Source organism: Oryza glaberrima, chromosome 2 (genome assembly GCF_000147395.1).
Source record: "Oryza glaberrima chromosome 2, OglaRS2, whole genome shotgun sequence".
Lineage (NCBI taxonomy): Eukaryota > Viridiplantae > Streptophyta > Magnoliopsida > Poales > Poaceae > Oryza > Oryza glaberrima.
In genome coordinates this window covers 1,239,360-1,266,629 of record NC_068327.1, presented here as the reverse complement: position 1 = coordinate 1,266,629, position 27,270 = coordinate 1,239,360, and the positions used below count along the sequence as shown (strand labels likewise).

The 27,270-nt window shown below is 39.8% G+C and overlaps 4 protein-coding genes and 1 long non-coding RNA gene across 6 annotated transcripts; 1 reads left to right on the top strand and 4 right to left on the bottom strand.

Moving 5' to 3' along the window:
• Nucleotides 1-520: 520 nt before the first annotated feature.
• LOC127761764 (calcium-dependent protein kinase 4) lies at nucleotides 521-6,927 on the bottom strand. 2 transcript variants are annotated; one of them, XM_052286092.1, is made up of 12 exons: nucleotides 6,467-6,927; nucleotides 4,315-4,445; nucleotides 3,916-3,957; nucleotides 3,659-3,770; nucleotides 3,478-3,556; nucleotides 3,187-3,356; nucleotides 2,169-2,295; nucleotides 1,952-2,067; nucleotides 1,765-1,872; nucleotides 1,618-1,680; nucleotides 1,342-1,515; nucleotides 521-984 (listed from the first exon to the last, which is right to left on the bottom strand). In XM_052286092.1, the coding sequence occupies exons 1-12, from the start codon at nucleotides 6,746-6,748 to the stop codon at nucleotides 820-822; spliced, it is 1,569 nt and encodes a 522-aa protein (XP_052142052.1). In that variant the 5' UTR covers nucleotides 6,749-6,927; the 3' UTR covers nucleotides 521-819. The 2 variants fall into 2 exon arrangements, with proteins under 2 accessions (XP_052142052.1, XP_052142053.1); XM_052286093.1 differs by having other exon boundaries at nucleotides 521-978; nucleotides 6,467-6,925.
• A 5,253-nt stretch (nucleotides 6,928-12,180) lies between these two features.
• On the top strand, nucleotides 12,181-15,456 carry LOC127763822 (65-kDa microtubule-associated protein 3-like). The gene is made up of 11 exons (XM_052288618.1): nucleotides 12,181-12,620; nucleotides 12,708-12,932; nucleotides 13,003-13,236; nucleotides 13,352-13,540; nucleotides 13,629-13,784; nucleotides 13,870-14,029; nucleotides 14,244-14,392; nucleotides 14,482-14,569; nucleotides 14,664-14,737; nucleotides 14,819-14,893; nucleotides 15,024-15,456. The coding sequence occupies exons 1-11, from the start codon at nucleotides 12,540-12,542 to the stop codon at nucleotides 15,270-15,272; spliced, it is 1,680 nt and encodes a 559-aa protein (XP_052144578.1). The 5' UTR covers nucleotides 12,181-12,539; the 3' UTR covers nucleotides 15,273-15,456.
• Nucleotides 15,457-16,622: 1,166 nt separating this feature from the next.
• LOC127764390 (uncharacterized) lies at nucleotides 16,623-18,811 on the bottom strand. Its single transcript, XM_052289270.1, has 3 exons — nucleotides 18,575-18,811; nucleotides 18,344-18,471; nucleotides 16,623-17,249 (listed from the first exon to the last, which is right to left on the bottom strand). Exons 1-3 carry the CDS (start codon nucleotides 18,803-18,805, stop codon nucleotides 17,063-17,065), a joined length of 546 nt encoding a protein of 181 aa, XP_052145230.1. The 5' UTR covers nucleotides 18,806-18,811; the 3' UTR covers nucleotides 16,623-17,062.
• A 1,886-nt stretch (nucleotides 18,812-20,697) lies between these two features.
• On the bottom strand, nucleotides 20,698-23,567 carry LOC127764671 (uncharacterized). The gene is made up of 5 exons (XR_008015931.1): nucleotides 23,471-23,567; nucleotides 23,265-23,372; nucleotides 21,580-21,647; nucleotides 21,354-21,488; nucleotides 20,698-21,078 (listed from the first exon to the last, which is right to left on the bottom strand). It is a non-coding gene; the product is annotated as an uncharacterized LOC127764671 (long non-coding RNA).
• Nucleotides 23,568-24,166: 599 nt separating this feature from the next.
• LOC127761583 (uncharacterized) lies at nucleotides 24,167-27,160 on the bottom strand. The gene is made up of 4 exons (XM_052285893.1): nucleotides 27,057-27,160; nucleotides 26,709-26,963; nucleotides 24,591-24,718; nucleotides 24,167-24,510 (listed from the first exon to the last, which is right to left on the bottom strand). The coding sequence occupies exons 2-4, from the start codon at nucleotides 26,931-26,933 to the stop codon at nucleotides 24,378-24,380; spliced, it is 486 nt and encodes a 161-aa protein (XP_052141853.1). The 5' UTR covers nucleotides 26,934-26,963; nucleotides 27,057-27,160; the 3' UTR covers nucleotides 24,167-24,377.
• Between the last annotated feature and the right edge of the window lie 110 nt (nucleotides 27,161-27,270).

The window sequence follows — 27,270 nt, the reverse complement described above, 5'->3', positions numbered from 1 at the left end:
GTGCTAGAATGATGCATCTAAACACTAACTAGTACTTTTGCAATACCAAAACTTTTGCCACCAAAACTTTTACCATTTGCCGTTCCAAATGGATTTAAACAGGCCCAAAGGCACACTTGAAGAAGTCAGTTTCTCTGAAGAAATTGAAAGTTATTTTTGGCTAAATTTTGCAGTGCCCTCAACAGAGGTTGAACTGATGCCACCCTATATTTGCAAAATTTAAGATATGCCACCTGTATCTCAATGACATGTAGGACCCACATGAGTCAATGACATGTGGGTCAGGGTGGCATATCACAAATTTTACAAAATTTGTGTGGCATGATTCAAATTGTCCCTAAAAAAAGGCATTTCCAGCAAATGGGAAACCGAGTTTCTCAAAACCTCAAACAAATCAACACTGCAGAGACAAATACTCAAATAGATTTGGAAGTTGCTTAGCACTGAACTAGTATTACAGCTGCTAGCTAGCTAGATGGCCTTGCAATATCACCATCTACATCTAGTACACAATTTCACATGATCATGCAATCCCAGGCAACTTTATTGCGATGAATACGTGCAATCAAATCATACATATATAGAATTATGTACAAGGAGGAGAATGGGAGACTAGAACAGCATTTCTGCTTGTAACAATTTTTTTTGAAAAAAATATGTATGTACTCCGTGCTACACCGAAACTTTATCTCCATGCTGCACACGGAACCTGGATGCTAAAAACTCAAGACACCCTCAACATCACATGGCACGCGGACAGTAACAAGACAACCTTTACAAGACTAATTTACGACGTCTCATCTCGGTTCTTACCGACGTTCACAGAGGTTGTGGATTTGGAGGTCCTCTTGGACTGGGAAGGTTGCTCATGCTCGCTGTCCGCAGGAGCTTGCGGAACTCCGACAAGCTTATTCTCCCGTCTTTGTCGATGTCGGCCTCCTCCAGCAATGGCTCGATGGAACCCTTCAAGCCAGTGTGCTGCACCTTGAAAGAAAACCTCAATGAGAAATACTACTAGTTTTGTTTCTGTCACAGTCCAAACATTTATACAGGATTAATTAGTCAAAATTAATCTCGCATCTAATTGCTGAAATAGCACACTGCAACAAACTGGTCTTCGATGTTGCACAAAGAAAAATGCTTTTCAATTTATCAAACAGGCCTCCTATACGTATGAGACAGGCCCCTACTATGTGGAGCATCGACTAACATATGTGAAAATCTGGGATTTTCTTTCTTGGTGTAAGAAATAATATCTTCTGTGGACAAAATCACTTCATTCACTAAATATGAGGTAGCTACATAAACCAACATGAACACAGAACAGGAATTGAAACTTACCATTCTGAGTTCATCTGGAGTGATGTATCCGTCACCATCCAGATCAAATTTGCTGAAAGCAGCCTGGCAGCGTAGGCCCCACCTTTCAGAGTCAAGCTCAGCCATTTGATGTATATGGAGGGTTGCTGCTACAAACTCTTCAAAGTCCACAAGACCATCAGTGTTGCTGTCGATCTGCCACAGAATAATATCACAGTTGAAGTACGACTCTGATAGATGGTAAGCTAGTTGCTCCGAAAATAAGGGGGAAAATAATAAAGAAGGCCTGACACTTACTGCTTGGATAATCTCGAGAACACGGGGGCCCTTCAATCTCCAAGGAAGATCCTTTGCAAGGGCCTATTGAAACATAAAAAAGACAATCAGAGACTTCAATTATGTGCCAAAGTGCATTTTCATTAAGAATATCCAGTAAGAACTTACATGCCGCATTTCCTCAATACTAATTGATCCACTTTTATCAACATCAATTGCATCGAACTGGTCCTTCAGATCTGCTAGTTCTTCCTCTTTTAGTGTACTTGCTAAAGCCTGAGCATGAAAGAAACCAACATCATTAGGAACATATAGTGAGAGAAGATATGTAAGATTAATTGCATACAAAATTTACCCTCAGAGCAAATTGCTTAAAACGGCTGTACTTGACAAACTGACGCATGTTGGACAATACAGATATATCAACAGGGATCTCAGATGCTTCTCCTCCTTCTCTTACCCATGGATGCGCTAAACATATCAAAGCATAAACAGGACAGTAAGGATTGACAGCTGACGAAGATTCACTACTATTGTATTAAGACTATCTTAGATTAGATGTAGGAACTTACAGAGAGCTTGAGCAGCGGTTAATCTTGCCCTTGGGTTCTTTACAAGTAACTTTTTAACGAAATCTTTAGCACCTGAACTGATGCCTGGCCAAGGCTTCTTACGAAAATCAGGCTTGTTTCTTAGTACCTGATTATTAGAAGGCAAGGGAATGCAGAAGATTATGTACACCACAAGATGTCTATGTTGATTTAAATGCACAAAGATAATCAGCATTACAACAAAATGCTGGTTCATTGAAGAGGGAAACCATACTACCTAAGTACGTAACTGCATTCACAGGTTGAGTTGAATGCCTATTTTCTCTGTATGGTTATTTTCTAATTCAACAAATAAAGTGGAAATGTTCTCTGACGTGGCATATGCTGGCAGAAGACATACGGCAAGATGACGGATAAGACTGAAAATGTTCTCCTTCTGTAAATACACGTAATTCAAAAAAAAAATCTAGCATAGTCTGATGGGAATAATGGTCCTAAGAGGATTCTATACTCAAATGGTGCCAGCTGTCTAGAACTAAGCACTGGAACATTGGTTGCTAAGGCTGTTGGAACCACAGGTTGCCCATTCATACTAATTGAAACTAGAAGTGAAGTTCAATTTTGCTACTCACTCTAATAGTCATAACATTACTACCTCCGTCCTAAAATATAACAACTTTTGGCTATGAATCTGGACACACAATTGTCCAGATTCATAGCTAAAAATGCTTATATTTTGGGACGGAGGGAGTAGCATTCACAAAATATGATGAGGCTGTATTTTAGACAGCTAGTTCAGACATCACTCAAGGACAGCCTGACCAAGTAGCCAAGTGCCCTACCGTGTGAAAAATAATACAAGCTATGCTTATAAAAACTGACACAGCGTTAACAGGGTAACAATGCCGCATAACTTGAAGAAATGTAGATAACACTGGTCCTCCATCACATAAGCACACCGTCAACAGAGTAAAAGGTTGGCACTCTCACCAAACACATTTTGCTTGAAGCAAAAGCTTGGGAACAGTTCATCACTTACCTCTCTGAATATGCCATCCTCTGTCTTATTCCAAAAAGGGCGTCTCCCACAGAGCAAAATATAAGTTATGACTCCTATGCTCCAAACATCTGATTCAGGGCCAGACCGTCGTTTTAAAACTTCTGGTGCTACATAATAGGCACTGCCAACTATATCGTGAAACTTTTTCCCTACAGTAATGAAAGAAAACAATGAATGAACTGCAGACTTGTATGTCCTACTCAAATCAGAAGCAACAATTGGAAGCACATAGCAAAGATGCACATAAGCAAAAGCTCTTGAAACAAATACCTGGTTTTATGAAGTCTGACAGACCAAAATCTGTTGCCTTTAAAGGTGAGTCCTCCTTGGTTGATTTGAAAAGGAAGTTCTGGGAAGGAAAATAGGTACATTCTTACATGACCTGAGAAGTAATGAAATATCACCAAAATGTACACTAATTGCCAAGACATTGAAAGCGTTCAATTTCTACCTCGGGCTTCATATCTCGGTGAACTAGCCCATGCAGATGGCACTCGGCTGCCACTTTGAGCATCTGCCGCACCACCACTGCAGCATCTTTCTCACTATAACGGCTGTTCTTTCTGACAAAATGGAAGATGCCAGTAAGTAATGGCCTTATGGCCCTAGAAGCTGTAGGGGAATGGAAACTAAAGAATGATGACACAAAAAGATAGAAGAAAATGTATCAACTACAGAAGAAGAAATGGAGGATATATCTAATCTTACTTTGCCAAAATCCGGTCCAATAGTTCACCACCCTCACATAGTCTGCAAAAATAGAAAGGAAGCAAGGGTTGGTACCGTATGACTGATGGAAATCATATGTGGTCGTGCATACTCTCTTTAGATAATCTTGGAAACTATTGGGGCATAGCAAGGGGAAATGGTAAAGCATACTAAGAGTTCTGACCATATAAATGGTTATTGCCATGAAGACATGAATTCGAGATGTGATTTTGGAAGAACTGTGTATATATTCATATACTGTAAACAAATGATAGAGAATGCAACTGGCAGTAAAGACGTATTAGGATTTAGGTAGAAATAAAATGTAAGTGCAAGGAGTGTATATAGCAAATAACATTGTGCACGAAATGTAAGAGAAGCTAGTATATAACTACTTACTCCATCACAATATATACATATGAGTCATCTTCAAACGCATTGTAGAAGTGAACAATATTCTCATGGCCTTTAAGTTCTTTAAGAATCTTCACTTCTCTCTTTACATCCTCCACAGCAACAGGGCGAACCATCTGCCATAAAATATCAAAATTCAAATCGCCTTCAATCACATATCCTAAAGATAATGTAGAGTAGACAAACATAAAAGCATCTATACAGAGCATGCATCCAAGGCTCCAACCATGGATGAACATCGCAATATCTACTGTACAGACAGGTGATTGCATGTGCTACTCTAATTTAAATATAACAGATTATCTTCACTTAATTATGCAAGCTCATTCATGCATTATGATTATTTTATCCACATCCCACAAACATCAAGAAGCAAGCCGGTGGTAAGGACACAAATGTTATAAAATTGTGATCATGTGTGCAACAGAAGTAGTAGATCAACTCAAGCTGCACATCATACAGCCTAGAGCTGCCTGTGCCCAAGGCTGTGCACAATCAAGAAAACGAGTGAATTAGTTATACCAAATTGTCTACAAAGGTTATTATGTGAAACTAGAATTTAAACACAGTCCAACTAGCCTGTTTTATTATCATTGGTATAGTTTGAAACATAATAGCCGGTGCTCCAGTTACACTCCTTAACAAAGATGTTTGATTTTCTCACAGGTGTAATTGCCTCTTCTGCGATCAAGAAGTGGCGACCATTGACCACATTCTGGTGCAATGCCCCAAGTCCTGTCAGGTCTGGTGGGTGATCCTGACTGCTTTGCAGATACCGCAACACCTACCAGTCCGGCAAACAGACTTTGCTTCATGGTGGTTTAACACATATCGAGGACTCAACAAGACCCAAAAAGGAGGCTTCGATTCAATTGTCATCCTGGTGGCTTGGGTGATATGGAAAGAGCGCAACAACCGAGTTTTCAATCATACACATAGGGATTGGGCGCAGCTCATCCAAGCTATCGTCAAGGAAGTGCAGCTGTGGGTAACTGCAGGGGTCAGGATGCCGAGGCTGAGTTTGAGCAGCATGCTGCTGTCTCTCCTAGGTTGTAGCTGATGTGGCGAGGAATCTGTTTAATGTTGTGGCCTGCTACCTAGCATGGCGGATTGTATCAAACTCTCTTTCTTAATGCAAAGATGCACAAACCTTTTTGCATATTCCACCCAAAAAAAAAATCACACAGGTTAACACAGTCACTTAACCTGCCACAGGCAAAATTGAGCATTTAGATCTGATTCTAGTTTTAACTATGATACTAATTTACTACAAAAATTATCTGGGATTAGTAAGTGGCCTTTTCTTCCATAAATTTACATTTTAATAAAAGCATTAATAAGGAAATGCTTAAATTTCAACCAAAGGTCCAAAGTATTTTTGACAAAATCAACGCCGTGTTGATTGGTATATGTATTACAAGGTCAAGTTGTGTGGAATGAAGAAAATGCCATCCACCAATACAAATATACCGTAGAAGAATCCAATGACACGTTTTCCATTACCAGTTGGCTTTCCTGACTGGTCTTATCAAGAGAAAATCTAGTTACACTATGAACACCTAGAGGAGGTATCTGTCAAGATGAGAAATATCTCCATGAAAAAAAAAATCAGATGAATCTGGAGACACCAACAAGAGCCACAAAAACTAGTGCTCTATGTGAACTATTTACATGTTAAGTACATAAAATGGATCGAAGTTGGCAGGTTTACTAAAAAAAGCAAGCGCCAAGGAAGAAGCAACAATCAGCTGAAATTAGTATGACAATGCACCAGATTTGGCGAGTAGTGCGCAAATAGCCAAAATTGAAAACATCTTCACCGTTTCAAAGAGAGCCACCTTTTGCCATTTCAGGGGGTAATTGAACGAGGTGAAATCCCCAACTAAACGATAAATGATATGATTAGGAGGAGTGTAGTGTAGGGCCTCACCGACAGCTAAACTACCCAAAACAACCAAAAATATCGTTGATGAATCAGAATTTTACTTGAGCTAAACGCCCAAAATTCGAGAAAACAATCTAAACAAAACCAATTCGCACTAGCTCAATCCGAAATGGAACTCCCGAATTCCCGCGAAACCGCAGCGAATCACACAGACCAAGCGTCAAAGTCCAGTAGTAATAGTATTAGTAGTACCTTGGCCTTGTCGATGCGCTTGACGGCGACGCGGTCACCGGAGGCCCGGTCGGTGGCGGCGAAGGTGTAGCCGAACTGGCCGTGGCCGAGCAGCCTCCCGACCTGGTACCTCCCCTCGAAGTCCCTCTCGTACCCGAACTCCACCCGCGCCGCCTCCTTCTCCTTCTCGCCGCCGCCGCCATCGGGGACCTTCCCCTTGTGATCCCCCTTCCGCTGCTGCCGCTTCCCGCTCCCGCCATCGGCGGTGGCGGTCGCAGTGTGGGATGAGAAGCACGCGCCCATGGGGGAGGAGGAGGGTTTGGGTTGGGGAGTTAAGCATATGCGGGGGTTGGGTTTGCGCGTGCGCGTGTGGGTGAGGGTATATAGAGGAGGAGACAGCGCGGCGGAGACGACGACGAGGTGGAGGAGGAGGAGGGTGGTTGTTTGGTTGGGAGGAAGAGGAAGGTGGAGAGGAAGGTGAGGGAGAGGGGAGAGGGAAGGGGAAGGGAAGGGGAGGAGGTGAGGTGGCGGTCAACATGGGGCCCACGGTCAAAACTGTCTATTGTCAACACACTCACACACTGTCACACACACACCTCCTCTCCTCTCTTCACTTGCTGTTGGTTTTTTTTCTTTATTTCTATACCTCTTGTGCTTTTTTAGCACTGCGACTCTTACTATATTTTTACTAATGATTATCTTAACCGTTTGATTTAGATAAACAGAAGTTACAAAATTTCGTATGTTTTATCTTGAGATGATAATTATCTTGATAAAACTCATCAGTGTTAGTAAGAAAAAAAATAGTACGTGTAGCAATTTTTCTTTTTATTATTTATAGGTTTAACTTTTTTGGTATGAGGTGTGTCTTGTTTTTGATTTTTTTTATATATGATAGATGCAATATACTAGTACTAATAAATTATTACAACGTGAAGTTGTTTTCATACGGTGTGTTACATTACTACGTTATGTCATTTATGTTGATATAATATAAATTACTTGGTGTGGTCAACTATATCGAGATAATTGAGTAATAGTATTTGGTTTCTAAGGCACCAATATTTTTTTAGGATTTGGTCTTGTGTCTATATCAAGGGGGTTGTTATTGTATTAGTTAGCTACTTAGCTAAGTTTAGCTTCTATGGTTAGTGTTATTTTTGATGTTTGCGCTGCACTATCAGAATCAGTTAGAATGATATAAAAACTGAAAGCAATAATGTACAATTCTATACTAGGCCCCATTTGATATAGGGGTTCGTTTAACCTTATAAGCCACATGCAAAACAAGAGAAAAAAACCATCGTATTAATTTAATATTAGCCATCGCAAACTTTAAAAATAAATTTATTTGATTTTTTTTTAAAAAAATATCACATATGAAAAGTTTTAAAAATACTCTGTTCAATAATCTATGAAGTATGTTCACGGTAAACAAGGAAGGGACTCCTTCCAATAAGCTATTGGAAGTCGAAAAGAACATTGTCTAGTACAATGAATTATTCTATCCGTTCCAAAAAGAATTAAATCTTAGCAACAGATCTAGACAAGGTTATATTCAGATTCGTAGCAATGAGTTTAGGGCTCATTCGTCAGAATGGAGAAAATGTGAAGGAAAAATGGAGGATTGATGATTCCTTTGAATTGGGTACTGTAGATGCATCCGTTTCAAAGGGTTTACTACCTTGAATTCCAGAGGAACACTATTCCCTGCCCATGTTTTCACATGAAAAAAAAAGAATCCACTCTAGCCTCTTTGTAGTAAGAATCACGTGTACGAAGAACAAGAAATTCCTATATTTTACGCATGCAATCCTATTCTATGTTTTTCGTATTTCAATATTTTTCCTATATATCCCACATTTCGAACAAGCCCTTATTTATTTTAGAACGAATGGTGTAAAGTATTTGACATATAACATCATCAATTTTGATAGATAAAAATTTCACCATATGCTTAATGATGCATATACACTAACAATTCTTATAATGATTTATATCACCAATGTCTTCCTAGACTAGCTAGGACCATCCATAGCCGGCGTGGTTCTCTACCAGCAACCACTTAGTTCCAAATTTCCTCGGAGATAGATTACACAAACACTAGTACAGAATTTATATATTATTATCTTGACAAAACTATCAATCTTGGTCAATTCTCCACTGCTGCCTATAGAAGAAACATGAGTGCTGAGTATATTAAAACAATTAGTTTGATTTCTTCCAACTCACTATCAATCGTGTCAAGATACTCTCTTCGGCGTATTAAGCATCTTTTCGTTTGTGGTTATGGCCTGTTTTGACTTGCAGGCTTCCACGCTACTACAATTTAGATTCCTAATTGGAAGCAGTCTTGGTCAAAATAGATATCATTTTCTATAGCGTCCGACACTACAATCACTAGTATAAAATGTGTGAACATCAGGGATAACTAGTCTCTTGTAGTTCAAGATATTAACTGCGTTTGATATGAGTGGATAGAGTAGAAAAGTTTTGTTTTTCACATGCACGCTTTTTAAACTGCTAAACAACGTGTATTTTATAAAAAAAATTACAGAAACATTATTTTAAAGATCATATTATCCACTTTTAGAGTTTGAAACAATTAATATTTAATTAATCATATGCTAATGATTCATCTCGTTTTACGTATCTTTGTACTCTTCTCTTTTCTACTCCTCTCAAATACACCTAAGCTAATGCACCGATCAATGATCAGGCAGCCCTTGAAGAATATTTTTGGCTTTTGGTACCAAAGATCTACATTTTTTTTACATCGTTGTGTACTTAGATTTATTTTGTGGTTGTCCAATATACATCATACAACCATGTAGGTATCATCAGATTATCACAGACATGCTTACCAAACTCCTAAATGGTTATGAATTTTTTTTAAAAAAAAGGTTTACATCATCATTTCTTAAAAACCTTTTAAAATTCACTAATCAACTTTCTAATATTGGATAATTTTCATAAACTCAGGTTCATGAATGGGCCATAAGTTGAAAATTCCTATGAAACTCCGGATTCAGATATATTGATTGATGTATACCAGGCAAAAAGAGAGTAATTAAGTTGAAAAATTCTCCAGTGCTGTGACCAGTGGGGGCTAGGTGGGATATCAAGTGCATAGAACTCTTTCATCAGTCATGCATCAGGATCTTTAAAATGCTGACCTGACCGAGTCAATACAAAATCAAAAGGGTTTAAGTGCACCTTTCTTTCTCATGTTTTTAATTTTGTTTCCATGCTTCCACTGCAGTCCTCTCTGGAAAGAAAGCATCATCACACTATCCTATTCATCCTCGTGGCTAAATTGCATAATCTTTGTTTTATCCACTAGCTCTTTCCTTGCTAGAGGCGCTTGAAAGAGTTGAGGTACGTCTCTTTGCTTTAAGCTACTACTATATAGTAATTATTTTCCCATAATTTCTTTTCACAAGTTGCATATATAAGGTCAGGTCAAGGAAAAAAAAACCCCCTTCCCCTTTAGGCCTTTACAAACAAACCCCCACACGTCTAACATAACAACGCAACATTATTAACAAAATAACAACTCCTCATATCCTCAAACATTTCATGTAGGTGCACAATGGGGGCAACTACCCCCACAAGTGGTAAAAAAAATACAACCACCGGTTTTTTTTAATATATGACATCGTTGCTTTTTTTTATATATTTGACCATTTATCCTATTTAAATAATTTATCAAATTATTATTTATTTTGTTATGACTTGATTTATTACTAAAGGTTCTTTAAACATGACATATATTTTTATTTCTATAAAAAAATGAATAAGACGAATAGTCAACCGTCCATTAAAAATCAACAGTGTTACATATTGAAAAAAAACTAAGGGAGTATATTAAAAAACACAAAATTATAGCTGGAGCTTCTCTTGAAAAATTTGTATCCTTCAGCAGTTAAGTCCTACCCTCGAGAAAAAAAAATCAAAGTTTTTTTCTATGAGCGCACGAACATTTAGCTAATACTCGTAGAGCTCACATGCTATTCATTTATGAGAAAATCCAATAAACGCCGTCCATAAGCGTCCAACTTCATGAAATGCTATCGACAAATGTAGGTTTCATGAAATATCATTGTACAAGCGTCTTTGTTCCAAAAATGCTATCGCCGTTAGGGTTCTGTTAGCAACCCTTCGTTAAGTGCTATAGGGCACGGTGCATTTAACAGCACGGGACGGACGGAACCCTAATGACGATTGCATTTATGAGAAAAAAAAGCTTGTACGATGACATTTTATGGAACTCGCACTTATCGGTGATATTTTTTGAAATTAAACGCTTGTCAATGACATTTGTTAGATTTTCTCTTGATTCAGATGCACGCGCGTGTACAAGATAGTCTAGTAAAAGAAAGGTGAGCTCTATGTGAAATGAGTCAAATAAGTCAAACAGTACAACGAAATGATCATGAACAAATTATGCGCCCGTACGTGTGTTGAGTACGTACGTATATAGTTGAATGCGCGTGTGTGTTTATTTGACCATGAGTTTTGTATAGTTGTACAGAAACACACAAAGATCTCACTCGGTGAGGGGAGGGGGTCAAGTCATCAGTGAGTCGGTCAGTCAGTCTGGATGGATCAAAGCTGCGAAGCTTCCAATCGCTGCAAGCCTGCAACTGCATTCGATCTCTTCTGAATCCATCCTGACGTCGCCGCTGGTGTGTAAGGCCTGGTTTAGTTACTAATTTTTTCATTCAAACCTCTAACTTTTTCATCACATCAAAACTTTCCTACGCACAAACTTTCACCTTTTTTATCACATCATTTCAATTTCAATCAAACTTCTAATTTTTTTTTACGGAGAAATCAAACTTCTAATTTTAGCGTGAACTAAACACACAGCTCGGCCATCTCTTCCATCTCCATCGATCCATCGCTGTCTCTCTCTCTCCTTATCAACGACGTTCTTGCCTAGCTACAGGATAGATGGTGACTCCAGTCCAACTCCGCGTGGAGAAAAATTAGCAATAATAATTAAGCTTAATTTGTAGGAGACATATATTTGGATATATATGTGTGTTCATATATGGAGTGCAGGTCATACATATCGCCGCCAAGACCCTTGACGCTTTCAACGAGATATAATGGCATGAAAACTACACCGATATGAGATGTTGGTGGATGCATGGCACTGCAAAGTACTCCCTATGATCTTTAATATATGATGTCATTTTAAAGATATGTTCGATCATCATTTTATTAAAGAGCATGCATATAATTATTATTTATTTTATTGTGGCTTAGCTTATTATTAATAATACTTTAATAATGACTTTTTTTATGTTTTGCACAATTTTTTTTAAGTAAGACGGATAGTTAAAGGTATGTATAAAAGTTACGGCAGTCGACGGTCAGTTTCATGAGAATTAATTTTGATTGGATCAACTCTAAAAGTTGCATGCAATTTCACTTAACGGTTTCGAGGATAATTCCCTATCTAAATTTTGATCATCAGTATCCAACTTTGATTGTTATCTACATTTTTAAAAAGCAATGTTGGGTAATGGGCTACAATGAGAAAAACTCTAAAAATAAATTTTGAAATTTAACTTTTTGGTTGCGGCTCAATAAGCTATCAAGTAGACGATAAGGCTCCAATTTTATCATGTATGTTTTCTTCAAGAACCGGGTTTATATTCATATACTTTTCTACCAGACTCGCACTTTATATTTCTCCAAATTCCACATTCAAATTTGGGGCCTAAACACAAGCACAAGCTTTAATTTCATTTTGCTTTTTTTTTATGCCATTGTTGGCTCTCCCTAATTGTAGGCCACTCAAACCGATGCATGCGCCCTCCTCTTCCTGCTCACCTCTCTTTCTCCCGCGCTTTTCTCTGCATTTGCAAACTCCCCCCGAACAATCCCTGATCGATGCTGCAATCGCACCATCATCGCTCCTCTGGCCATGATCCGTGCATGCAGCACAGCTGCATTTCGTCGGTTTCTCGAGCTTTCGGTGATCTTGATGCGTTCTTGATCTCAATCGCCGCCGCCGCCGTCGCGGGAGGAGGAGGAGGAGATTAAGCATGAGGCAGACGCGGCACGGCGGAGCTCTACACCGATGGTTTCACTGAAGCTGCGAGCCATCCTCTTCCCGTTCCAGATGGAGCCTCGCCGCGAGATGCTCCTGCAGGAGCTTGGGGTACGCAAAGCCAACGCCGTGACGTCAGCAATGGCGAATGCGATCGGTTCTTGAGAATCGTCGATTAATTTGTTTGGTGCATTGCAGGAGATGTGGGACCAGATCGGGGAAGCGGAGGAGGATCGGCGAGAGATGCTGCACGCGCTGGAGGAGGATTGCCTCAACGTGTACAGGGTGAAGGTGGCGCAGGTGAAGCAGTACAGGGCACAGCTGCAACGGGAGATAGCCGACTCCGTCGCCGAGGTCGCCGCCATCTGCGCCACCATCGGCGAGCCATCCACCACCGTGCACATTGCGTGCTCCTCGCTGCAGGTACCTGTGCATCGCCATCGATCTCTTCTTCTTCTTCTTGATCTGATCGATTTGGGGGCAAATTGATCAGAGCACAGGGAACCTCAAGGAGGAGCTCGGCTCGATCACGCCGGAGCTGGAGGAGATGAGGAGGAGGAGGGAGGAGAGGCGGCGGAAATTCTCGGAGGTGACGGAGCTCATCAACAGGATCGAGCAGGAGATGAAGCCGAGCAAGCAGCTTCATCTCACCATGGACAACTCCGACCTCACCATCAGACGGCTTGAGGAGCTCAGAGCATACCTGCAAGATCTGCAGCTGGAGAAGGTTGGTTCAGACAATATTTTTTTTGGTTGCATAGAACACAGCTTGTCTTGAGTTTCTAGCATGAACACAAAAAAAATTCAGTCAAGTTTACCGGCATGATTCTTGTTTTTGGCAGGATAGTCGCGTCAGGAAGATGACAGAGCTGATGGGTTCTCTGCATTCCTCCTCCTTGGTTCTTGGCATGGATTTCAGAGAGACCAACCTTCATCATGATGATGAAGGAGACATCAGCGACGATGCAATTGCAAGATTAGTTTCCGAGATCGGGAGATTGAGAGAGATCAAACGGAACAGGATGCAGAAGGTGAGGCTGGCTTGAATTATACATCCCCAATAACTGATTAGTCATGGAGAATTAATGATCAATTCATCATCTTGCTGTAATTAACCAGCTGCAAGACCTCTTGGCCACCATGCTGGATCTGTGGAACCTGATGGACACGCCATCGGAGGAGCAGAAGAGGTTCCAGAGCGTGGCGTGCAACATCGCCGCGTCCGAGGACGAGATCACCGAACGGGATGCTCTCTCCATGGAATTCATCAACAATGTTGGTGCTGATCAGATCATGTCATTGTCATGATTGGTGGTGAGAATTTGGTTGAGCTGTTGATACTGAGAGTGTGATCATGCAGGTGGAAGCAGAGGTGGTGAGGCTGGAGAGGCTCAAGGAGTGCAGGATGAAAGACCTTGTACTGAAGAAGTATGATGAGCTCAATGAGATACGACGGCGAGCGCATGTACCCGTCGAGAACGAAGACGATGCGATGATGATGTTCGACGCCATCGACAGTGGTAATAATTGGCTGGGAGCCCTAGTTTCTGTGCAGCTGCAGTGGTAACAAATGCACAGTGTTTCTAGTGATGCATCTGAAGGCATAAGCACATGAAAAAACAAAAAGATTTGAAGCATTATCAGTAGTATGCGATGCAAGACTGTACTGCCTCTGTAGAATATATTTATTGTATTGTTCAGACTTCAGAGTATGTATGACACACTGTTTTGCAGATGCCAAACGGTCTCTAATCCTGGAGCGGCTGGAAGTGCAGATCTCTGAGGCCAAAGATGAGGAGTTCAGCAGGAAGGATGTTCTTGAGAAGATGGAGAAATGGCAGGCTGCACTAGAAGAGGAATCTTGGCTTGAGGAGTACAACAGAGTGTGACTTCTGAATTTTTCTCTGCTCTTAAAGGATGCCATATCAGCATCTACACCTCTAAAACTTACAAATGTGGTTTGCATATTCAGAATGAGAACAGATACAATGTGGGCAAAGGGACTCATCTTGTGCTGAAGCGTGCCGAGAAAGCGCGTGCCTTGGTCAGCAAAATGCCAGGTGATTGATCATGTTCTTTAGCTATTCTTTTTTTTTTCATGTCTCTTATAATGGAAATTGAGAATATTGATCATTGAACTTGATGAGGGTGCAGCAATGGCAGAGGCCTTGATCACAAAGGTATTTGCTTGGGAGAAGGAGAGGGGTGCCAAATTTGAGTACGATGGTGTAAGTGAATGTTGCTCCCATGGACGTTCTTTACCTGATGGGAATTTGACCAGACTGACAAAGGAGATGGTCCAAATGTAGGATGGTCTCCTGGACATGCTGGAGGAGTACAACAATACAAGGAAGGAGAAAGAGCAGGAGAGAAAGAGACAAAGGGTACTACTAGTTGCATATGCATATTTTAGTAGAGTGCAAAGATTGTTACTCCCTCTGTCCAAAATATAGCTATCTTATCGGTTCAAATTATATTTTGGGGGCAAAAGGTATACTTACATTGTTGTTGCAGGATCAGAGAAGGATGCTGGGTCAGGGCACAGGGGAGTCGCCGGTGGTGAGGCCTCCGCCCAAGAACATCAAGAATGTAACGAGGACGTTGTCTATGGGTGGCAGTAGTACGGGCGGCAAGAAGGCGTCGGCATCGGTGTCGTCGAGGCCAAGCACTCCGAGCTTCCTCAAGTCACCTATGTCAGCACGAAGGAGTGACGAGGGACAAATGTTATTGTCACGCGCAGTTGAGGAAGATGATTTGTTATAGCCAATTGATAGAATATTATTTACAATAGAAAGTATTAGTATTAAAGTTTTTTTGTAGATTTTTTTATAGTTGTTTTTAAGCCTTCTTTATTATAGAGACTTTAATGCAAAAGTTATATCTTGTGAAATGTAAAAATGCTATGTTCCGAGTGAGCACTTGTTGTTAAAGTTTTTTATATAAATATGTTTTGTTTTAGGGTGAAATTTTTTCCTATGACAATTTGTTGTTATCGATTGCAAAGTCTCTTTCATGAGAGGCGCACAAGCAACTCCTAATTTCTGAAGACTCTTCTATTCCTCCAGCACCAAACCTCCCACGCAATAAGCATAAGGCATGATCATATTGCATTTGTCCTTTGCTTTTCTCCCCGTGTTGCTTCCCACCAATCAAGTGATTTGTCAGGATTTTATGCCATCCATGCTTGATCACAATTCAGCCAGGTGAGCAAACCTTCCTAGATTTGCCACAAAATTGTGCAATCCATGAAGAGGTGTTGTAGTTGCCACAGTCTTCCATGCTTCCCCTCGGTAGATAATTGTCCCCTCAAATATAAATGGGGCAAGGTTATGGACCCAAGGATTCATCCCTCGGGGTGCGTCCCTCTTGCTCCGACATGGGTCATATGCCACTCCAATTGTAATCCTGAATGGGGATCATGAGCTAGATAAAGTGACATGTGGCACTTTCATGGTGTGCACCAACTGTCTAGGAGATCCTGTTTCTTGGGTCGTTGATAATTATCTTGATAAAAATCCTATAATGAAATGAGAATATTATGTGGATATTAATTCTAACACAAAGTATTGCAGATGTAATTATATGCTTTAATCAACTAGCCATGCTAGAAAGTTTAGTTTTGCTTTTATATCCTAAATCACCCGTTGCAACTTACAGGTCACGGGAGTAGATATTTGTATAACTATTTATAAATCACCCGTTGCAACTTATAGGTCACGGGAGTAGATATTTGTACAACTATTTATATCTCTAATACAATTGAACAGGAAACCATTCTCCAACTAATGCAAGCCGTGGGGTTTAATGATGTTTGGATTAAAATGGTTTTCTCGTCACCTACTCCTCAGTCTTGATGAATATAGCATCCTAGGCAAGAATTTTCATTGTAAAAGAGGAGTTGGGCAAGGTGATCATTTGGCACCTTTGCTCTTTGTCCTGGGTGCTGCGCTATTGCAAGCTATCATTAATGAAGCTTATATCATGGGCATTTGCAGATGATGTGAAGGCAATTGGAAGGGAACTTTTTACCCTCAAGACTTTATTATTGCAGATATCAAAATGCTACAACACATGAGAAGGAGAATTATCACTTACAAATTATGAGGAGGAGAATTATCACTTATATATTTCGAGGAGGAGAAAGCTGCTATGCTAGTTGGAGTTTTTGGCTGCAAGATAGGATCACTGCTTTTCTGACAATAACAGGAAGCTTCTGACATTAACAGGAAGCTGCTAAAAGGAAGGGTGCAAAAGTGGTAACGACTTGTTACTTCTTCACACCCAAAATGAGTACATATGATTGCAAAAGTTCAAAAAAAAAAAACTACGATACCAGTTTTTAAGTTTAATTTGTCGAACAATTATCAATAAAACTAAATGCCACACCTAATTAAGAAAATGTAAATAAACATATGGGTCTGCCATGCATAACTAATATAGGTTGCATACACGCCAACAACACATATGAGAATGCATTCAAAAAGTTCTTTTTAATACTAACAGATCATTCTTATCAGTATACAGAAGTACAAAACACACCAAGATATATATAGTTACTTGTTTTCCAAGTCCTGAAATGGAATCTTTATGCCTTCCTCCAAATGAGAATGAGAACGTTCGTTGATTATGTTGACAACTCTAGTACCGACAACCAGAACAAAAGAAGGCAGAGAAACAGGAACAATGTAACACACAAAATGTAGCCAGCCATTTTGCATAAGTCCTTCCATTATTGGAACCCTGCAAGGCAACATCTCAAATTATTTTATCGGCTAGAGAATGAGAATTACATCCCAAATTGTTTAAATAGCTAAAAACATATTTAAGTAAGTTTTGGTAAGACAAAAATGGTCAAAATCCTGCAAATGCTACAATTCATAATTGTTTCAATCTGCTCATGCAGATGCTTAAAAGTAGGCAGTATATAAGCATTCAGTATTTCCAACAATTACGTAACATACCATTGCCCACTGAGAGTTTTAACCCTACACAAGAACTCTGAAACAAATTTCCTACTGTTGTTCTAGCAACTAAATTAGTACTATAAGATATAAAAAGGTGAAATTATGTTATCTTCGCTAGTTTTCACAGAGTAGATTTCGGTAACAGTTACCATGTTTACACTCCTCCCTTATGTCTCACAGAATTATTGTTTTTTTTTTGGGTACTGTCAAATGTTCCATGACACTTACAGTATTGTGTTTTTTTTAACTCTGTAATTTTAATAATAAACTTACTTCCTCCGTTTTTTAATAGATGACGCTATTGACTTTTAAACATATGTTTGACCATTCATCTTATTCAAAAATTATATAAATATATAAGAAACAAATCATGCTTAAAGTATTTTAAGTGATAAAACAACTCACAATAAAATAAATTATAATTATATATACTCCCTCTATCTACTTTTCATAGTCATATTTCTAAATCTGAAAAATTTATTTTTGATAGTCATATTTCAATCCAACAACCTATCATCTTAATGACTTTCTCGGATTTAATGCGTGACTCTCCATTCTTCCACATAAGATTGGCTACATGGGCATCGAGAAATGTAAATATTAATGAATCGCTTGTTTACGAGGAATGACTAGTACCATGTTTATTGGTCTGTGTGCCAAGATGAAATATGACTATCAAAAATAGATAGATGAATTATATTTTAATAAACGAATGATCAAACGTGTGATAAAAAATAAAGTCATCTATTAAAAACGGAGTAGTACTTTCACGATAACTCAAAGTTATTGATATATTGATGCGGATGGTCAGTACTGATTGCTGGAGTAAAACAAGATGTAATGGATAAAGTAGAAACAGTTAGTACGTACTCCTCAATGTACTGGTCGTGCATGATCCTGAGATGCGTCTTGGCCTTGTCCCCAGCCTCTTGAAGAACCTTCAAGGCATCCTTGGTCAGAGAAGAAACCGTCTTCATCTTCTCAATCTTTTCAATAGCCTGCGATAAAATTAAAATCCTCAACAAATAATTAAGAAACAAAGCTAGCTAGGGTTCGCATCGTCGCCATGGCAGGCATTCACGAGGGGGCGGATCGATGTACCGGCAGATAGATGGGCGTGGGATCGGCGGCGTGGGGACGAGGACGACGATGAGGAGTACTCCACGTCAAGAAAGCAGGGGGCGCTCGATAGGGGGGTCGGAAACGGAGAAGACGAGGGATCCGCGGCGGCGTCAGGGAAGCAGCAGCCAAACGACGCATCGCCGCCATGGTAGACCTCGCAACAAAGTCGCAATCGAGCTTCGCTTCCTCACCTCGGCACCTCGCCGCCATATGGCTTCCAGCTATACTGTTGGGCCAAAATGTGTGCCGTGATTCGGCCTGGCCCATAAATCCCCTTTTCATTGTTGTTATATCTATATATTTGTGACTTTACATCACATGTGAAATAATCTATATATCTTACCCCGTAATTTGATATACCTATTCCTCACCGAAAATAATTTGTATATATATTCGCCATACTAGAAAAGTTGCCTCGTCTAAACTAAATAAATAATTTAATAGTCGAGGATTTGGTAATTTACCCCGTTTAATTTCCTTTTAGTTATATAAACCTTTCAATTTATTTTTACTAAAACCCTATTTTATTAGCGCATGTATTTCCTTTTAAATTCCTATTACCCAAATTCCTCGGAATCCTATAGATTTCCACGTAAAACTCCCCAAACAAATTATTGGCCGACTCTTCGTAAATCCATCAATTCAAATCCTTTTTTGTTTACTCCAATTCAGAAGAAGCTCCAATTCGATATGCCACATATAAAAATTTTCTCGATATACCATTCATTCCTTAACCATTCTTTCTTCCAAACTCACCAAGTCCCATTCTCATAAATATTCTAAAGCCAGACATCTCTGTATACTTGTGTTCAAGTCTCTCCCCAATTTTATAAACATCCCTATTTATTATTTTTATTAGCTAAAACCTATTCTTTTAGCCATCACCCTTTTTCATCTAAATTCCATAATTTTCACCTCCAATGATATTCTAAAGTTTTCCTACCAAACACTCTCGCTCCTGCAAATTCAAATATTATCCCTTTATTCAAATACTCCTCCTTTGAACCAATACCCCAAAATAAAAGTCCCTTTAAACTTCCATTCCAAAAATAAACCAAAAACCGCACATGCATAGAGTCCATTGACTACACGTTCCTTTATTCAAATACTCCTCCTTTAAACCAATACCCCAAAATAAAAATCCCTTTAAACATCCATTTTCAAAAATAAACCAAAAACCCCCACATGCATAGAGTCCATGAACTACTTGTTAAAATTTATCTCCAATTCCCAAATAGTCAACAAACAAATTCTTTTGAATTACATCTCTCTTTGTTTTAACTACATCTCTTTTAGATTATATTAAAATAATCCCCTAAAAAATCTTCTATTTCTTTTGAACCGAAATCTTTCCAACCGGTCATTTCCCTCCTGCGTTGATTCCATCCCCTTGCTGTGTGGGCCGTTCTGGCCTTCTCTCCCTCACATGGCCCAGCCAGGCCGTGGCCCAACTAAGCCGAGGCCTAGCCAAGCCAACCGCCTCCTTACTTCTGGAGGGCGCGTCATGTGCACGTCGCCGCCGCCGTCATCGCGGCACTGCTGAAACCATATCCTCCTCCCCTAGAGCGTATCTCGCCACCAGCATCTCCCCACTCCGGCGACTTCATTTTGCCCCATTTCCCCCTTCTCTCCTACCTCAAATCAAGCCACTCCGGAGTTCTCTTTCCTATCGAACTGAGTTCTTGCCGTTGGCGTTCCCAACTCTTCCCTCAATCCCCATGCTGGCTGCCACCTTCCTCCATCGTATCGTGTTCGGGAATGCGTCGAGGCGCCACCATCATTGTCGTTATGCCACTGGACGCCGATGTCATGTGCTCGCTCTTCCTCTGCCTGCTCGGTCTGAAGCCCTAAACCGAGGAAGAATAAGAGGAATGGACGCAACCAGGCGTGCGAACATCGTCACTGCTTCGTCCGATCGCATGTGGTGCCATTAGGTCATGTACATTGTCTACATACTATAGTGCAAGTTATTATGTCATAAACTTCGAGACAAATATTGTTAGGGTATGGACCTCGATGGTGGGGATCCAATGGGACCCTTTCCGTCAGTTCAGTTGGGGAGCTAGTCGCATATGAGTGAGGAGTTCGAGCCCCATTGGAGTGTAATAATAGATGAACACAAAGAATTGTAAAGGTTCGGGCTACCCGGAGGTGTAATATCGTACTCCTGGCTTGAAGGATCTTAAGTTTACCACTACTCATAATACTCTTCCTTTCTCTTCTGGATTTCATAAGAACTTAAGTAAATGTGTTGAAGTTTCTCCTTGGTAACCCAAGATCTCCTAACCCCTTCTCCCTTTTCCCAGCTCACCCCTTATACTTTCTAAGAGGACACCACATGACCAAAGTCCAAAGGTAAGATTTTATTCTCCAAACACAAGCAAAGCAAAAAAGTTTCGGTCATTGCTGTAAATCCATCATATTAGTAGTGCGCCACGTCTGCTCACCGAAGCATTTCCACCCTCTGACAGGTCGGCTATTGTCTGCATGGGTAAACAAATTAAGGCCATCGATCAATGTTATTATGTGTGCCATAATATTTCTTATAAGATGCAGAAAAATTTTAGTATATAAGCTAGTACTAAAAGATTATATTGAAAAGGCAATCCAGTACTCCCTCCGTTTTATATTATAAGACGTTTTAGCCTATCCATCCTTATCTACATTCACTAGCATTCATATGAATTTAGACATATACATGAATCTATTGAAAACCCAAAGTGTCGTATAATGTGAAAGAGAGGAATAATAACAATACCTATTATATTATCAAATGGCTGAGTCTCGATCTCCAATGTTTAAAGCCTTTGCAATCGCCCCAACAACAAGAATATGACTGACACCCAATGCCCACTGGGCAGACAGACTCCGTGGCTTGCTCTCTGCAGCAAGACTATACATTCAATAGTATTAGAAGAATGTATAAGGATTTGTTGATGATGTTGTTAAGAGTGCATATAAATGGATTAGGGATGAATTCTTACATTCTAATGCCCCCACATATAATAAATACTTTGTCCAACGCAAGGTCTATATCAAGTGGCTCATTCACCTGCATAACACCACAATAGTTACTAGTTAAATAATTTTCATTCATGATATTCAGCTGAAATGTTCAACACCAACTAGGGGATTCAGGCTTAACAAGACATGTTAAGTAATGGTAGCAAAAACAATAGAGCAAGTGTAGTATAATTTCAATATGGATCCATTTGTTGCTTCTTCTCATAGAATCTTTCATCACCATTTACCTAATATAGAAAAAGTGGAAATCATGGGGTAATGAACTACAAGCAAGAGAAATAACTGTGTCACTGAACAGAAGGACCGCCAAAATAGCCAAAGAGAATTCCTTGTAAAACATGCATTTTCCCTTAATTTAAACATGGAATTCCTTGTACTTAGAAAAGGTTCACAAAGGCTTGGTTTAGTTCCCAACTTTTTCTTCGAACTTTCAACTTTTCCATCACATCAAAACTTTTCTACACACAAACTTCCAACTTTGCCGTCACATCGTTCCAATTTCAATCAAGGCCCTGTTTAGTTACAAAGTTTTTTTCCAAACTTCCAACTTTCCATCACATCAAACTTTTCATACACACACAATTTTTCTATCACATCGTATCAATTTCAATCAAACTTCCAAACTTCAGTGTGAACTAAACACAACCCAAACTTCTAATTTTGGCGTGAACTAAACACACCCAAAATTGTACGCTTGCATTTGAATATTTGATCTACTCAAACTGGCTGGCCATGTTCCTTATCAGGATGTCAGGTAACCACTACTATGTTCCAGTTATGGACCATAATACTCAATGGAGTGACTGCCATCGGAGGGCTAGGGGAGAGATGGTTAGACTAGAGCAGAATTATTTGAGCAAATATTTTTTTTTCCTTTTCGATGACAGAAGGTACGTCAGGACTGGTCGTTCCTAACTCGTAAGTAAGAATTCATGTACCCAATAAATTCTCCAGTGTCGAGATATCCCAGTTATTTGCGTCAAAAAAATATCCCAGCTATGCCTCAATATCCTGCTGCACTAAGTTTTGTTGACGTGTTACATAGGCCTACACTGTAATAATTTCATCCAGGAAAACTGAACTCTATTCAATCACTTCAATCTTGATTCCAGATTACCAAAATAGCCTTAATTAACACTTGTAAGACGCACTGAGTCTCAGTTACCAAGACAAAACATCAATATAAAGCAAGTACCTCGTAAAGAAAGTTGTTTAGGACAGCGACACGGTCTCCAAAACACAACTTTAACTTCTTTTTTCTATAAATATTTATTGAAAAGTGATATATATATACTTTTATGAAAGTATTTTTCAAAACAAATCTATTCATATAATTTTTATATTTTCAAACTTAACAACTCGAGAGTTATTCATGATTTATATTCCCAAGGTTTGACTTAAACATTGTCCCAAACGATTTCCTTTATGAGTATGGAGGGAGTATACATTACTAATAACAAATTAACAATGTAAAGATGCATCAATAATCGCGTCAAAAAAAAAGATGCATCAAAAAATAAGTTTATGCTAGAGGCTTTCCTCTCCATCTGATCAAAATCCAGCCAGCCTTTCCTTCACGCATAAATTAGGTGACAACAATTTTAACTGGAAATTAGGAGCGAGTGGATGCATGGAAAGGCTTCACCCTTTTACTGCTATGTGTCGCAGAGGAAGAATACGGGGGCGCGGAAAGAGTGCGAAGAACAGCCGACGGGCGCAGGCGCAGCAGAGACGGCATCTCCGATCCTTCGTCCTAACAGCAGCAGGATGTGGCCGTCATGTGAAGGAGGAGGATGCATGGGGGAAGAAGAACGGGAAATCAATCGAATACATATGTCACCGGGAACTCACCGGAGCAAGGTCGTCGCCAGGAGCTTCTTCGCCTCGACCGCCGCGTTTGTAGATGCCGATGCGGCTGGACTATCGCACCCGGGAGGCAGCAAGGTACCCCTTCCGTTTTAACATCGTTGGTAGTTTTTTTTTATTTAACATGTTTAACTATTCATTTTATTTAAAACATTATATATTTATTGTGAATTGACTGATCACTAAATGTTTTTAAAGCCTGGCTTATATATTTTTCGTTTAAAGAATATGTGAATAAGATGAATCTCAACCAAAAGTCAAGATAGCATATATTGTAGGGTTACCCTACCTAATGGGTTGCATCATTGTGGGCGGTTACATATTAGGTTGGGCTACTTGTTTGTTTGGTTAGATAGGATAAAAATACTTCCTCTTCCTCTGTTTTAAATAAAATATAAGAACTTTAATAGTTTAATCTTTGCTTCAAAATAGGATGATTTATAGCAGTATTTACAATACTACTTGTCCCATCAAACATCTCGTTCGAATCTTGTTCGAATACATATCCCTTATTTATTTTTTGAGGGGTACTATAGTATTTTCATCTCAAAATTAATCTCTTGTATACAAATAAAAAATATGTTTATAGTTTGAGATGAGATGTATATAGCAACCAAGTTCTTCCATAATGTGAGTAGCACAACTTGCTTATTTTTCGGAGGTGTTTATAGCACAACTTACTAATTATAAAATAAATTCACATAAGACGGACGATTAAAGTTGGACGTAGAAACTTATGGTTGCACTTAAAATGAGACGGAGGGAGTAGAAAGATTTGAAAAGTGCATCACATTTACATGTCTTAGGTACTACTGTAGATAGCGAGAAGTGTCCATCGCCTGTACATCTGCACGACTGCAAACAACTATGTAGGGTGTTCCTTCACAGCATTTTACGACGGATATCCTATTTCAGGCAACATGTAACCGATCATGACAGATGCAACAAAAATAGTTGTAAGCCTACATCTCCAAACAAAAACATCACGAGGTTTGCATTTGGGCCACCCATGTTCGCTCAAAAGCCTGCACAGATATGCACATACTTGTTATGAATGAATAAGCAGTGTAGGTATATATGCATTCTTGATGAGCGAATAAAATACCTCTCAAAATAGCCACGGTCAGAGCTGTGCACTAATCTGTGCAGCTTCACATGTTCACTGACAATTTGGTCAAGCATTTGCTCCAGTTCTTGAAGGTGTTTTTTTAGCTTCAGATCAGTCTTGTCGTCCTTCACAACAAACAACAATGGTTGAGAATTCACAGTCATCAACTGCAATCTGCCTTCTATAAACGAAATTTAATTATTTATAAATATGGCTCTGGGAATTGAACCGTTATACTCTGGTGGAGGATTCATGAAAGCAACAGCATTACTATCAAACTAGACAATTAGGCATACCCTGCATGTTAAATAGAAGAAGTAAACATGTTTCTGAAATAAAATGGGCACATGATCTCTGTTGTGACGTCATGCTAGAATGGCAAGGTTCACAACTTGGAACACATCATCTCTATTGTAACTTCTCCACGACCTGACCTCCTGTTACTGTGAGAAATATCTCTCTGCTGACAATGTTTATGAACGACTAGTCCTAGATGCAAACTATATATCCCTTAAAGCAAACAAAAGAAAAAGGACTAGCAAGGTAACCAATTAACCAAATGTCCTGTATCTAGACATGAGCAAGTAGCAACTACTGAAATTGTCATCTTATCCCATAACATGAGGACTAGCAAAGCCCCATTTGACTTGGATGGTTGGCAGACGGGAGTAGGGCAGCTAGGGCTGCAGCTACTCTGCTCCTAAATATTCATTGAATTTTTATTTTAAAACTTCAAAACCTAGAAGATTAAAGGTAAAATTGGGAAATGATGGCCGTCGGGCGACCGGGCCCGGAGAGGAAAAATCGGTCGCTCCCCCCGCCCCCGCCCCCGCCCCCGCCCCCGCGCGCACGGTGATGTCACTGGCCCCACCACAATACCTGCCCCCACCTGTAACAAATCAACCACATATTTTGAAAACCCTCTATTAAGGGAATTTGGTTTATTTTTTGTTCCACCAAAAATGTTTCACCTAGTATACTCACAGTGTTTCACTATATATAGATCTAATGTTGCAGTGAACCGAAATATTCCATTGCAACAAAAAAAACCCACATATTTTGGAAACTCTCTATTAAGGGAATTCGTTTTATTTTTTTTTTCCACCAAAAAATGTTTCACCTAGTGCACTTATAATGTTTCACTATGTATGGATCAAATGTTGCAGTGAACTGAAACAATCTTTCGCTATTTGCTGAAACATTATTTTTATATAAGGTGAAACAACACCAAATTTAAACGAGTGAAACATTTTTGATCTACTTAGTGAAACAATTCCGATATACCTGGTGGAACATCGTGCAACATTTAAAAATAATTCAATAATAAGCTAAAAAAATTGTCATTGGAATATATCCATGTGTGGTCTTGTTTTGAAGATTTAATTGCAACGAATTTAATGGTGCAATCGGATCATGATTTGGATAAGTAATTTAAGAGAAAAATCAGTTTAAGTAGTTTTTGCACGTGATCGGCCGTTGACGTCAGCATGACGTCAGCGCCCGATTTTTCTCCAAATCGTCGGGCGCCCGAGCTGTAGGCTAATTGAGCCCTAGGTTTGGAAAAGTTCTCCGCCACTAACTCCCTCGATTTGCACGAGCACGCTTCCCAAGTTATTAAACAGTATTTTTTTGCAACCAAAAAACTTTCTTCATCCGCATTTGTTGAAATAATTTGGTAAATTCATTTTCCAAACTTTATAATATGTAATGTAATACTTAATTAGTCATTGACAAATGTTCACTTTTTACACTTATTATTTAATCAATTCTTCTCCTAAGTTAGGCCTACATGCATCGATACGTGTAGAACAACAGACCGCGGTTCATGTTTGGTTGGGACCCGACATCACACCAAACTAAAAACTCAATTTATTTTGGCGAGCGATCGAGTCAGTCTGATTCCTGATATATGTCGATGCTATAAGTTCTAGAGCAAACATAAATACACACACAAAAAAAAACCTTACATTTCTAGAGTATATATAATAATCCCCTCCCTGTCGATCTGATCAAAATCCTGTCAACCTTCACGCAGAAATTCAGTGACAACTTGAACTAGAACCTTACCCCGGGGGAAAAAAATAAATAGAAACTGTGGTGGATGGAAGGCATCACCTTTTTATTACTGCTATGTGTCGCACAGGAAGAATACGCTGTGAGGTTGCGGCACGGCAGGGTTGGGGGCGGCGCAAGGCCGCGGCGGGCGGACGCGGTGGCTGCCGCTGAGATGGCACGGCGGAAGGAAGGGCGCCCGTGTTGATGTCCCGAGGAGGAGGAGGCAGCGGAGAGAGCGCGACGGACGACGGCGCCCGACGAGCGCAGCAGAGACGACGACGACATGGCCCTCCTGATTTTGCTTGCTACGAAACCCTAATAGCACAAGGTAGCCATGTGAGTGAGGGAGGATGAGGACGAAGAGCCGGAAATCAACCGAGAACATGGGGATTGGGGAGAGACCATCACCTGGAACTGGAACTCGCCGTCGCCGGAGCACCTCGGCCGCCGGAGCTTCGCCTCCTCCACTGTCGCCCAAGAGGCCAAGAGGCTTTTTTCTTTTAAGAAAAGAAACTTTCAAATCTAAGGCCATGTTTAGCTCCCAAGGAAAAAAACATTTTTACTCTATCATATCATAGAGTATTAAATATAGATAAAAAAACTAATTACACAGATTACATGT